Genomic DNA, 12,764 nt, shown 5'->3' with positions numbered 1-12,764 from the left:
GCAGCCTAAGAAGAAAGACTTTTACCAAAACCAGGGGGACGTCTGTGATTTGGTTCAAGAAGTCCGACACGGAGCAGAAAAAGCTAATATGCTAACTCTGCTAATGCTAATGCTAACTCTGCTATTAGACTGTTTTCTCATCTGACGCCGACACAACAAACCTCTTCTATCACTTAAAGAAGAACCACGAAAAAGAATATTTAACAATCCAAAAAGTGCAAACAAACAAGTTGTAAAAGAGCCAGGGAAAGTTGTGAAAAGTGAAACTATAGCCGGCCGAAGATAATGGAGTCTGTTGTCATTTGATACTGTTACGTCTAACAGGTACATATATATAGCTGCACTAAAATGCAGCAGATCTCATTTGTGAAACTTCAGTTAAATGTCACTTCAAAATAAAGCTTTAAAAAGCTAAGAAATTAGATTATTTTTTCATATTTTTCAGAGAATAACTGACAACGCACGTAATTGGGGTATATCGTGATATATATCGTTATCGTGATATAAAATTATCCACAGGATTTTTTCCATATCCACCAGCACTACCATACATTCATTTATTTTACATGGCTAAAGGTTTCATTTAGGACCAATTCAAATGAAACACAAGAGACAGGACTTCTGGTGTCCTGAGTCCATAATGCACTGGACAAAAAAGCAACAACAGTTATAAATATGCACACAATTACAGCTTAAATCATGTTAACATAAAAATCCATTTAGGAAGCTGATAATTCCAACATTGTAAAAAGTATTCTACTTGATTTTGCTGTAAACGTATAAAATACTTATCTGACCAATTTAAACTTGGTTATTTATTGCAAATGTTTCATACAAATGAACTACTTCATTTTACAAACTTAAAGACAAGAAACATCACTGATTTATGACGAGTACATCATAAATACACTGAGCAGACAGGAACAGCTTTCAGATTCAACTGAGTTGTATTTATGGCAGAATTATTTATTCTGGTCAGTGTAATTAAGCAACAACTGAAACGTGGGAGAAGTAAAATAATTTGTGATTTTATAAAGCCCAGTGTAATTCTCTTCATTTAAACAAAGCTGGAAACTTAATCACTAAAGCTCAAAGTGTCCCAGGTTTTAAACACCTTACACTAATGATTCATTTAAATGGATCAGCTTTTTCCTACATTTACCTTTCTATGAGAAATTAAAGCAGCCAGCTGGGGAGGCATGGAGAGCGACAGACATGTTGGAGTATGATAATTAGAAGATAATGCTGTGTACAAAACTGTGTGTAAAGCAAGGAACAAATACAACACTGTCATTAGTTGTTCTTCTTCATCCCTTTATTTGACAAGATGCTTGACGGTAGACTTTAGTACTACTAAAACTTATAATATTCAACTTCTTTAATCAGTGCTCTGAAGTCACTTGCATGTTTTGTTTTAATACAAATGTAGATAAATTTATTTACGGCTCATTGAAACAAAGTTTCATTTCTCGTGATAAGTGATGCAGTTAAAAGCAACTGCCTAGTGTCTATCTGCAAGTTTAATGAAAGAGGGGAAACAAGTGACATTTGTTACACTAATATGGACAGATTTGTTTGTACCCTTAAAGAGACTTAATCTTTGTTTCAAACTAAGTGTTTGACCTTAATTAGAATCACAGGTGCCTTCAAGCTTTTCATCACTCATTCATTTAGTCTGGTATCACTTCCTGCTGAGACTTATAAGCCTTCTGTCATTTCTGAATGGACTGAGGTGAGGGGGTCGAAGACAACCCACCCCGAAGCAAAGTAAGGTAGTAACAGAGCTGAAAAGGTACCATAAGGCTGCTTTGTTGCTCAGTAAAGAGAGAAATTGATGACATATAGTTCGTATGACCACTCAGTCGGGGGATTAAACAACAGATTCATTACAGAGGGAAAATTGATGACACGTCAACTTTGCATTAAGTTAAAAAAATAGTTAACCACAAAAGGAAACGCTAAACTGCGTTAATTCATGTTTTGAAAATGATACAAGGGCGAGGACGTTCCACATTTCTCATGTTGCGCTCCATGTCAACACAGAGGAGTTCTGCTCCATGCCTGTTTTGGTCCCACGGTCCTGGCTTCATTTCTGAAAGGCCAGATCTCTGCAGGATGTGGCCGGCTCTATCTGTGATTTATGAACTGCCACAGGGAGAGGGAGCAGAAAGTCATTTCACAGAACGGTTTTGTGAAAGAGCCTAATGTGTGCACTGCCCTGAATATTCAGAAGAAAAAGCAAAGGTAGGAGCTGTCTGAGGAGCTCATAAAGTAGATTATATATTTTCATGTTAATACTAAAAAACAAGACCATCTCTAAGCAGCTTCATGTTCCTCTGACCAGAGCTGCCAGTATTATCAAACAGTAGAAGGTTCAAGGGACAGGATGTGGACACAAGAGGATATGCAACCCCATGGTGATCTGACGGATGGTGCGAATGATAGAAAAAGAGCCAAGGAAACCATCCAAAACCCATCAAGGTCAGGTACAGAACTTTCCAACTGCAGCACGTCACATTTTAAATCCTAGGCTACATTCACACTGCAGGTACAAGTGGACCAAATCTTTCTTTCTTTCTTTTTGTCCATATGCATCTCATAGCTGATCATTTTATGATAGTCTGAAGCAGGTCATTTTCATATGTGGTACTACATACATACATACATATCTGATATTTAAGTTTCTCCTTTCAGAACACAGCTCCTGTTCCAGGCAGGAAGCAGCAAAATCAAATGTAAACACTGGATAAAACAAGAATGTCAGATCATTTTGTCGGCTTCGATTACACAACAACGTCTGAATTGATACACACGCTGACGTGTAGCATCCATGTTTACCTCAGTAAACACGGCGTGCTGCATCAGGGCTGTAGCATGTTCACGGCTGCATTTAAATTATAATGTGAACAACCACACACAGACAAAACAGAAGTGAGCAGAAAGACCTGCAGCGTGAATGGAGCCAGAATTAGCCGCATGCATTACTGACAGAAAAACTCAAAAAAGTCAGACTGGAATTCACCAAAATGCATGTTGACAAGCCCCAACATTTCTTATAGACTTTTTTGTGACTGACAAGAGAAAAGCTTTTTGGCTTCAGTCACATCAGTTGTGTTTTTTTATTTTACTGGTGCCTATATCCATTAGTCACTGGGCAAGAGGCAGGCTCCACCCTGGACAAGTCACCGGCCCATCACAGGGCCACGACGAGAGGAATAACATTATTCAGAAATTCACGCCAACGAATAATCTAAAACCACCATTTGACCTAACATGCATTTTCTTGCTGTGAGGCCACAATGTAAAAATAAATTTGCTTTTCATCTAATCATCAAACATGAAATTTTATTGGTACAAAAAACAAAACAGATGCAATTAGACTCAACTTTAAAGGTCCGTGCCAGATGTGGTTCATGGAGAGGGTGTCAGTGACACAAAGAATATGAGTTTATGTTTTCTTCTCAACAACACTTAGCATTTGTAGCTGCTACCTGTTAGTTTGGTAGGGGCTGATATAGTTGTGCTGCAGAGTGGCACCCCTCCATCCGGCCCACACCTGACACCTGACAGCAGCTGGTGTTTTATGCCTTTTTTGTTTCAATTAGCAACAATTTCTGTGAAAATGTAGTCTTATCATAATAAAAGAATGACCAGGGATGCAGTTAAAAATGATTTTAAGAGAAATATGTGTTTTAAAATAAAATCATGAGTCAGCAGGCAGCTGTGTAAAAAACCAAGAAGAGACAGACAAAAAAAATCCACACTCCTTTGTTTTTTAAAACAACTTCCTAACGGAAATAAATGCGAAATATGGAGACAATAATAGAATTTTAAACCCAACCAAAACATAGAATTCAATCCCTGTGGTTATGTTGCACTTCTCAATCACCTGATTTATAAAAAAAAATGTGACAATGATCCACAAATAATAAAACAGCCCAGATGAATGAAAGCTTCACTGTGGCTCAGAGTTTGTCCACAGATTGTTAATTACCACCATGATGCATGATGGCTGCTAGCAGCTGTTAAACACAGACTTGTTTTAATAATATTACCTTCATGAGTAAACGCTGCCCGAGGCCCTCTGGTTTCTGATTTCTGGCTGTGTGTCATGACCCACCATGAATGGAGAGGCTTTATGGGTTTAAACCCTTCATTTCTTGATCAGTTGTTTTGACACTAAGGATTTACTCAAAACAATGAAGTCACGGCTGGTTAAGGTGTCTAACTGAACTAACACTCATTGTGGTGACACTTGAACTGGCTTCCACAGCCGTACTGAGAGCGGAGTTTGTCCAGTCAGAGTGCAGCGTGAGCGCTGGGTGGATGATCATGTGTTGGCTTTTTCTCCATCGGCCTTTTAAACTGGTACCAAGCAAACACGTACAGACGCCTGGGGGAAAGCCTGGGTGCTGTTAGGGGAAACGCTGCGGTTTTAATGTGCATGTTTGGGAATCAGCACAAATAAGTTAATCCTTAGATCCCTGATGTCAAAAAATATAGCTTCTCAATCAAATGTCCTTTAAAATAAAAAAAAACAGCCTCCAGTGCATAAGAGCAGAAGTCTATTTTTTGTCGTCTTTGTGCAAGTTATAAACCGTTAAGTTTGATTTTGGGAAACATCTTCATAAAAGAGACTACATCATAAAACAGAAGATAATCAATCAATCAAGTGTTTGTTCCTGATATCAGATAAACTTTCCTTAATCCTTCTACACTAGAAGGATTCCTTGATGCTTCACTTGTAGAAATGTGAGCGCCTCTGCACAGAGCTCATATTCACTCAGCCCGACTCACAGATTTCTAAAAGATGTTTAAAGTCTGATTAAATCCATGCATTAACTAACACTTCTAATCTATCATTATAGAGGCTAGCTGGTCAAAAAACTGTTTAAATCCAATTACTGGACCAAACATTTTGATTTCCGTTCCTCATAAAGCACAAAAACATTCCTTGAATTTGTTCAGTAATTATGAAACAGAAACTTTAGGTAGAGAGGTATACTACTCCTAACTATGCAAGCCAGGGATCTTTATATTCCTTTATTTTCACTGGTTCCATGGATCAACATGGGGGGACTTTAAAACATTAAAACTTATACGTCTCATTAAAAGACCAAACCTGCAGCACATTTTTTAAATTCTTAAAAGTCACGGTAGTTGTCAGATCTACTTGATCCATGTAGCAGTGGTATTAGTAAGCTTATTCATTTTGTGTATTTGTTGGCTATTGTTTAGTCTTTTCTTTGTTTTTGTTGGCCTCCTATCCAGCTTTATTCCTGTAATTGATCCTATTTTAGACGCACCCAAAGCCAGAAATCCTGGGAGGAGTTAACAAGTTAACCAGCTTTGTAATAACACTGAGAACAAGTCCTTGTTGTTAGCTGAATCCCATCTTCTAAAGAAACCCAGAATAAGTTGAAGCTGCCTTGAAGTAAAGGACCCAGTTTGGGTTCAGATTGTATTCCTCTTTGGGGGAAACATTTGACCCTAAGAACAGCTGTTTAGGATCAGAGCCATGACCCAGTATTTCTTTAGGCCCGTGCCTATAAAAAACATCAACTTAACTGCTGCCACAAACTAGATATTTATTATTTTGGCTTGACCAAGCAAACAAAGGTGAACATAAAAATGATCTTAACAAAGCAGCTGCCATTTTGATTTCAAATAAAGCATGCAGCTGATTGTTGTAGCATAACTTACTCGGACCAGCAAAGCCAGGCGCTGCCGTAGCTTGCATCGCCTCCCGTCTGTAGTCCCTGTCCTTCGGGAAACTGTTGACAACAGCAGTCTTTGTAGCCTCTTTTTGCCTCTGTTCTCTGTAAACACAAAACAACACGGACTTCAGCCATACGTGGCTCAATGACAGACTTGTAAAACTAAAAGCAAGCGTGCAGAGCACAGTACGTTGAGCTATTAAATTATAGCTACCTCTCCAGCCATTCTTTGGGCTTTTCCCACTGGGACACCTCTGTCCTGCAGTTGTAATAGTATTTCTTCCCAGAGGAACTGATGTGCTCTGACCAGTCGTCACTGGGCTCGTGAGGCTGAGTTAGAGAACACATATTTAGGAATGAAAAGCCAACCAGGCAGAAAGCAAGATGCATGGTGAAAGGGTCTGATGCAAGAGCTTGTAATCTAATCTGAAAGCCGAGGGCTCTGACTGGGCTGTTGTTAGAGAGACTTTAGGTGTGAAGGAAGGCATATTTCAGCTTGTTTGGAGATTGTAACTGATGTCTGTGTTCATTTATAGCATGTAGTTTAAATCTTACAAAGCAAATTTGTGTCTTCATATCAAAATGTGATTGAGGACGTTAGCGTGTAGCAAACCTGTAAAAATATAACCTAACAATACTCTATATGTGATGCTGCAGAAAAGGCATAGTGGAAATAATCCTGTGAAGCTGTGCAGCAGAAGCCATTGTTAAGACAAAATTATTCACCAGCAGTGATTCTACAGCAAAGGCAGCACTTACTGTGTCTGAGGTCTTGCTGGGGTTAGAATGTGAATTGGAGCTGTGCAGGGAACTGTGGTTGTGTGAATTTTCTTGTGGAGAATAACTGGGTCCTGAAACGAAGCAAACACATCAAAAGATCGATCATTTTAATCAGACGAAAAAAGCCTCAGTGAGGAAAAGCTTTGCAACATGTTTGACAAAAAGATCCGACTCTTGAAGTAAAGTCTATTATTACATCAAACAAACACATTCATGACAAAAACCCCTGTAGTAATACCTTTGACATCATTAGTAATTGTATAACCACCATAGGACAGTTCCTACTCTTTTCCCATTTTTAAATTTTGGGACTCAAATTTCTAGATTAGTTACTCAATATTCTGTCCTTTTAGGCATTCAAATATTTACTCAATAGAAAATGTCTTGATGGTAAAGAATGTGCTGAACCTTAGCCTTTAATGATGCAAACATTACTGACATGAAAACCAAGCAGCAACTTTTCCAATGCCACACATTTCCCAGCACTGAATGAAATCATTAGGCTTCTACTTCAAGATAACACTGAGACATAAATGAGGCAACATTTATTGCTCTTTTGTGACATTCTCTTTGATGAACTTAAAAATGGCTTGAGGACCAAACTAAGTGACATTTTATTTTGCTAATCTTAGTTCTTGGAGAAAAATCAGAATTAGTTAAAATCTGTATGCAAGCATCAGAACACACAGCCTGGATTAGGGATGGGCCAGATATTGAGATTTTAAAATGATCAAGATTTTTTCAAAAGATTTCTAAGATAAGACGACTATATTGTTTAAATCAAGATGGTATACATTGCATTTTTAATTATTCTTTTAGATCCGCCAAATCGTCTTTCTTGTCTGTGCTGAGCGTCTCACGCCCCCTCCTCCCTCCCCACTACGTCATCCAGGGGCTAGCTAAACTAGAAGGTTTAGCATGCATAAGCAGCCTCAAGATAGGGGAGGCTGAAAGCATCAAAAAGAAAACCAATGGCCCACTCATTTGTAGACGGTTCAGATTCAAAACCTCACATGAACAGCAGAAAGATGTATTTTGCAGAGAATGCCAAAAACAAGTCCTGACAAAAAGTTTGAGTACAAATCTTTTCCACCACTGAAAACAGCGCCATAAAGAAAGAATATGAAGAGTGTGTGAAACTACGTGCTGTGGAACGAGTGGGTCAGAGACGAATGCTGGTGGAAATGTGCGTCCACAATCTTTTCCTCCAAATCTTTTCAGTTTACATTTTAGTTACATAGCTGGGTTTTTGGTTTTGTGATGATGGAAAAGAACAATTTTATTTGAGGCAGATTATTTAATATTTGCCAGTAGGTTATTTTTGAACCATTTTTAATGTACATCTACAGCTGTTTAATAAATTGTCTTCATGGCATCTGGGACAAAGGTTTGGCTCAGAATTATATTTTTATTATTATTTTACGGAAAGAAAAAAATATTGAGATATATATCGTATATTGCACTCAGGTTAAAAATATGGAGATGATGTTTTTGGTCCATGTTGCCCGGCCCTAACCTGGATTATACCATTCTGGGTCCAACGAAGACCTGGCCGGATCCAAACCCCCTCAAACTAGCAGGCTGCAGCAAGTTCTGATGGATGGAACTGCAAACTCCGGTAGGAACAGAGACGTTGTATTTACACAGACAACTTGTGGTGTGTGAACACCACAGATAACCACACTCACTGCTCTCCAGACACTGAACATTTGATGTTACAGGTTAGACTGTTCTACTTAGCAAAGGAGTTTACATCGATTGTTATTTTGGCTGTTCATGTTCCACTTCAGGCTAGCCATGGAGAAGCTACACACGGCAGCATGGGACTTTAATCATGCCAACCTGAAATCTGTCCTGTCCAGGTTTCACAAGTATGGAAACTTCCTCCACACAAGAGGACACTTCAGATCACATGCATACAAAGACTGTCCTCTGCCACATCTGGGATTTTCTGATAATCTGTCTCTGGTGAGGATCCCTGAATACAAATCATTCAGCTGCAGACCAAGATCATCTCTCAAAACAGTACAATTGTGGACTGAGGAAACTCTGCAGGACTGTTCTGAGGAGACAGACTGGGGAGTTTTTGCTGAAAGGACAGACCTTAAAGGACACACGTCATCTGTCCTTTCATACACACATTTCTTTCCAGAGACAGTACCATATTTTCCGGATTATATGGCGCACTTAAAAGCCTTCAGTTTTCTCAAAAAACGACAGTGTGCCTTATAATCCAGAGCACCTTATATATGTAAGAAGTTGTAATGTTTTGGTACGACTTTGATCAACTACAAAGCCGCACCGCTTGCAGCATTAGGCCCCCACATACTCAGGTGTACTGTCCGTACTCCGTGAGCCATGCAGACTCCACATGTACTGTCCGAGGACGGTTCAGGCTTCATACTCGAGCGTACAGATTGCCTAACATTCTCCATTGACAATTTTCAGTCATGAGGTCACCGGACAAGGAGGATGAGATCACTTGCCTCTTAGCTTTAAAACAGCAGAAGAAAAGAAGGAGCCTTTAACCCTGTTTCTTCACCACCAGGGCAGCTACCGCACACCTGCCAGTGCTGCACAGAGAGCAGCTGATTATCACCTGAGAGCGGTCCGTGTCACACACAGAACAGTTTGATGTGAACACCGTTTCTCACCGGGCAGTTTATTGTTTGACACAGAGTAAGCATCTGTGGTCATAAAAATTGATCTTTGCGTGTGTCCGGTGGACGTCCACTTTGAGTCCGCATTGAGTCCACCTCGAGTACGCGCAGCCCTCCACGGAGTGAAGTACACCCGAGTATGTGGGGCCTTTACATCGGTGCAGTATTCTCTGAAAAGACGGGGCTGTTTTGTTTCGTTTAATGCGCCTTATAATCTGGTGCACCTTATATATGATAAAAGTTTGAAAATGGACCATTCATTGACAGTGCTCCTTATAATCCAGTGGGCCCTATAGTGTGGAAAATACGGTAACTGTAACTAAAATGGTGAAAGTGTTCCCCAACCAAAAGCCTTGATTCAATAGTAAGCTAATGTCCCTGCTGAAGACGAGACACTGCTCTGGGGACCAGCAGCACCACTTGCAGAGGGACATCAAAGAGGCCAAATGCAGGTACAAGCAATGATAAAGGGACATTTTTCCACCAATAACTCCAGGAGTATAAAGCAGGGGATAAAACCCTCACTGGCTACAAGGACAGCCACAGACACTTCCAGACTCCCTGAACCACTTTATTGCCCGATTTGATTGACAGAACATGTTGGCTGCATCCAGCAGGCACTGACAGCAAAGGACGACCCCACCCAGCTGACATCAGGACAGGGCATCCCTGCGTAAAGTCAACGCCAGGAAAGCTCCTTAAAGACAGCGCAGACAAGCTAGCAGAGGTATTTATTACCATCTATAACCTCTAACTACAACAGTCTGTTGAAGAACAGTAAACCCAACACAGGCACACCACAGGGCTGTGTCCTCAGCCCCATCCTCTACTCCATCTCCACCTGTGACTGTTCCCCCATACTCCTCACCAACACCATTGTCAACCATTGTTGCTGACAAATCCACCATTGTAGGACTGATAACAATGAGCCAGCATACAGAGAAGAAGTTCAGCGCTTCAGCAGAGGGTGGAGAGCTTCAGATTCCTGGAGATGAGCATATCAGCTGACCTCATCTGGACCGTGTATATCTCACACCAGGTAAAGAAGGGACGACAGAGACTTAGTTAAAACAAGCACATCTGCCTCCCCACTGGCTCACCAACTTCTACCAGCCAGTTATTAAGAGCTGCTGCACTGTGTAGTTTTCCAGCTGTACACAGGCAAACAGGAGGGACCTGCAGAGAGTGGTGAAGGCAGCAGACTCCTTCACTGGATCAACACTGACTGCACTGAGACATTCACATGGACAGTCTGAAAAAGACAATTTACACCCTGGACATCCTCCATTTTCAACTCACCACTCGAGAAAAAAAGTATAAGAGAATCAAAACAAAACCAAATAGACAAACGCAGCTTCTACCCACGTGGTGTAACATCTGTGAGCCCTAGTATTCAACAATTGTTTGTTTGACATGGAATCTGTACTGTGTGTAGACACCATGCTGCATATGGAAATGTTTCATTTAGAAATGTTTATTTACTAGTCACACTTTGCACTAGTTATTAATGCAATGTCAACAACTTTGTACAAACCGGACAAACCAGTTCTGATTAAAATGGCATTCACCACAAAGGCAAGCTCTCTTTACAAGGAGACCAACAAACATGCAGTATCCTGACTCATCGTGCACAAACTAGAGTAAGGTGTTGTGAAAATGACAAACAGGAAGCTCTTACAAAGTGCACAGCAGATGAAACAAATCAGCGGCACGTATGAGTCTTTACACACCAATCTGAAACATGCACAAAGAGGAAATTAAATCTTGTTTTTTATATTAATGCACCCTTACAGGAGGATTTATGACTGTTATGTTTCCAGCATAAAAAGACAAGAAGCTTGCCTGTCTTCATAATGATTCAGTATCAAAGAAATACTTCCAAATACAGACCAAACAAAACAAAAAAATATTTGTCAAAGGATGTGCTGTTGAACTCAGGCAAACCTAAGGTTTAGTTTAACCATTCAGCTCTTTCTGCTTACTGAAACAAAAACTGTATCAGACTGCTACAAATATCCTGACACACCATCTCTGAACGAAGACTGGCAAGATCCAGGTGACTTAATTCTTTTCAATGGGACCAAAAGTTCTGGAAAGGATATTAACCATTGTGCACTTGAAATAAGCATGTGCGCAAATGATTCTGACAGAAGGAGGGCATGATTTTTATTTGAAGATCAGGGCCCCAAAAGGAAAAAAATAAAAAAATAAAACACTGAATGAGCAAATATGTATCTGAATACTCTATTGATCAATTAAACTGATATTCCAGCCATTAAGAGTCTGTGGAAAAGTTACAAACAATTTATATCTTAACTGTTGTAGATAAATTTCTGAATGGCTTCAGTTAAAGGAAAAGTACTGATTTATTACCTAAAAAGATTAAAACTACCTCCTGCAAGAAATTTGACTTGAGGGCTAGACTAGTGAAACTTGTAGGGACAGTAAATTTTTCAAGCCACTGGTCCAGCAGGACAAAGTGACTTTAAATTAAATTTGAAGGTAATTTCAACCAGAGCAATGGTGAAGTGCTCAAAGAAGAGATCCTGATTTCTTCTTGTTCGTTGTTGAAGAGAGAACTCTAAACAGCTGGAAATCTGCAAAGCTTAGGTGGTAAAAGAGTCAACTGAAACAGATCTCGACACAATGTCTGTGTTAAATGTATCCATTTAAACCTCTACCTGTTTCAAACACTTTACTTTGTAGATACCATTAAATCAGATAAATTCATTTATAATACACATAGGTACAGTGTATATATAATATAAAAAGTGTAAGCTTAATTAAAAGAACATCTGGCAATGTCATAGTTTTATATTACATTTTAAATAATTGTGCAGGGTTTCCCCCAGAAAAGAGGCTAAGCCCGGTGGTAGGTGTCCGATCGCCGGCCAACCGATCGTGATTTAGTAAGAAAAAAGATTAAAGTTGACAGGAAAGTTATAAATATGGCTATTTATTATTTAATATTGTAAGATATTTGTGTCAAATATTTACACAACTACAGTTTTACAAAAAGGCACTTTTGAAATACTTTTTAAAACAAAAATACAATTAAAATAAATACATTGATTGCAACTAATTTGACCTAATAAATGAAATGAACATAAATGAAAAAGTGCAAACAAAGCACCAACACACGTCTCACTTCCAGGCCAATGAATAACAACAGAGAACTCTGACAAACAGACAGATGCTGTACTTTACTGTGCTTTTTGTGGCACAGGCTGCATGTTGGATCACTACATGGAACAACAAAACAAAGCATATCTAATGCTGAATTTAATAGCATCATCAGTACAAAACATGCTTACCATATTCAGTCTTGTAAAGCCACCTGCTGAATTTCAGCTCAACTAACCATTTTTGGTTAAACCCACTCATCCCATGTTTATTACTGTGGCTCTGACAACATGCTAACTCCAGGTAGCTGAAGGAGGCTCAGTCTCAGGGCTCATTAGAGTCCCGCAGGGCTCCGTGAACAGCGAGCGGACCTGAGCACACGGTGGAGGCGTTTATACTTGGCGCTTACGTTGGTGCAGTATTCTCCGAAAAGACGGGGGGCAGTATGCTACGTAATCAGTGGAAATATGGTAAAAAAAAAAAA

At 39.6% G+C, this 12,764-nt stretch overlaps 1 protein-coding gene across 1 annotated transcript in view; it reads right to left on the bottom strand.

Annotated features, from left to right (window-relative positions):
- The window catches only part of waca (WW domain containing adaptor with coiled-coil a), a 37,726-nt gene that overhangs the window by 17,614 nt on the left and 7,348 nt on the right, over nt 1-12,764 (bottom strand). The window contains exons 4-6 of the mRNA XM_017435039.3: nt 6,477-6,568; nt 5,932-6,047; nt 5,704-5,819 (exon numbers count right to left, since the gene is read on the bottom strand). Of these exons, the coding sequence (XP_017290528.1) occupies nt 5,704-5,819; nt 5,932-6,047; nt 6,477-6,568 (324 nt within the window). The remainder of the gene's footprint in view (nt 1-5,703; nt 5,820-5,931; nt 6,048-6,476; nt 6,569-12,764) is intronic.

The sequence above is a fragment of the Kryptolebias marmoratus genome, linkage group LG21 (assembly GCF_001649575.2).
Source record: "Kryptolebias marmoratus isolate JLee-2015 linkage group LG21, ASM164957v2, whole genome shotgun sequence".
Classification (NCBI taxonomy): Eukaryota; Metazoa; Chordata; class Actinopteri; order Cyprinodontiformes; family Rivulidae; genus Kryptolebias; species Kryptolebias marmoratus.
Note: the sequence above shows the minus strand (reverse complement) of the source record. Positions and strands in the feature narration are given on the sequence as shown.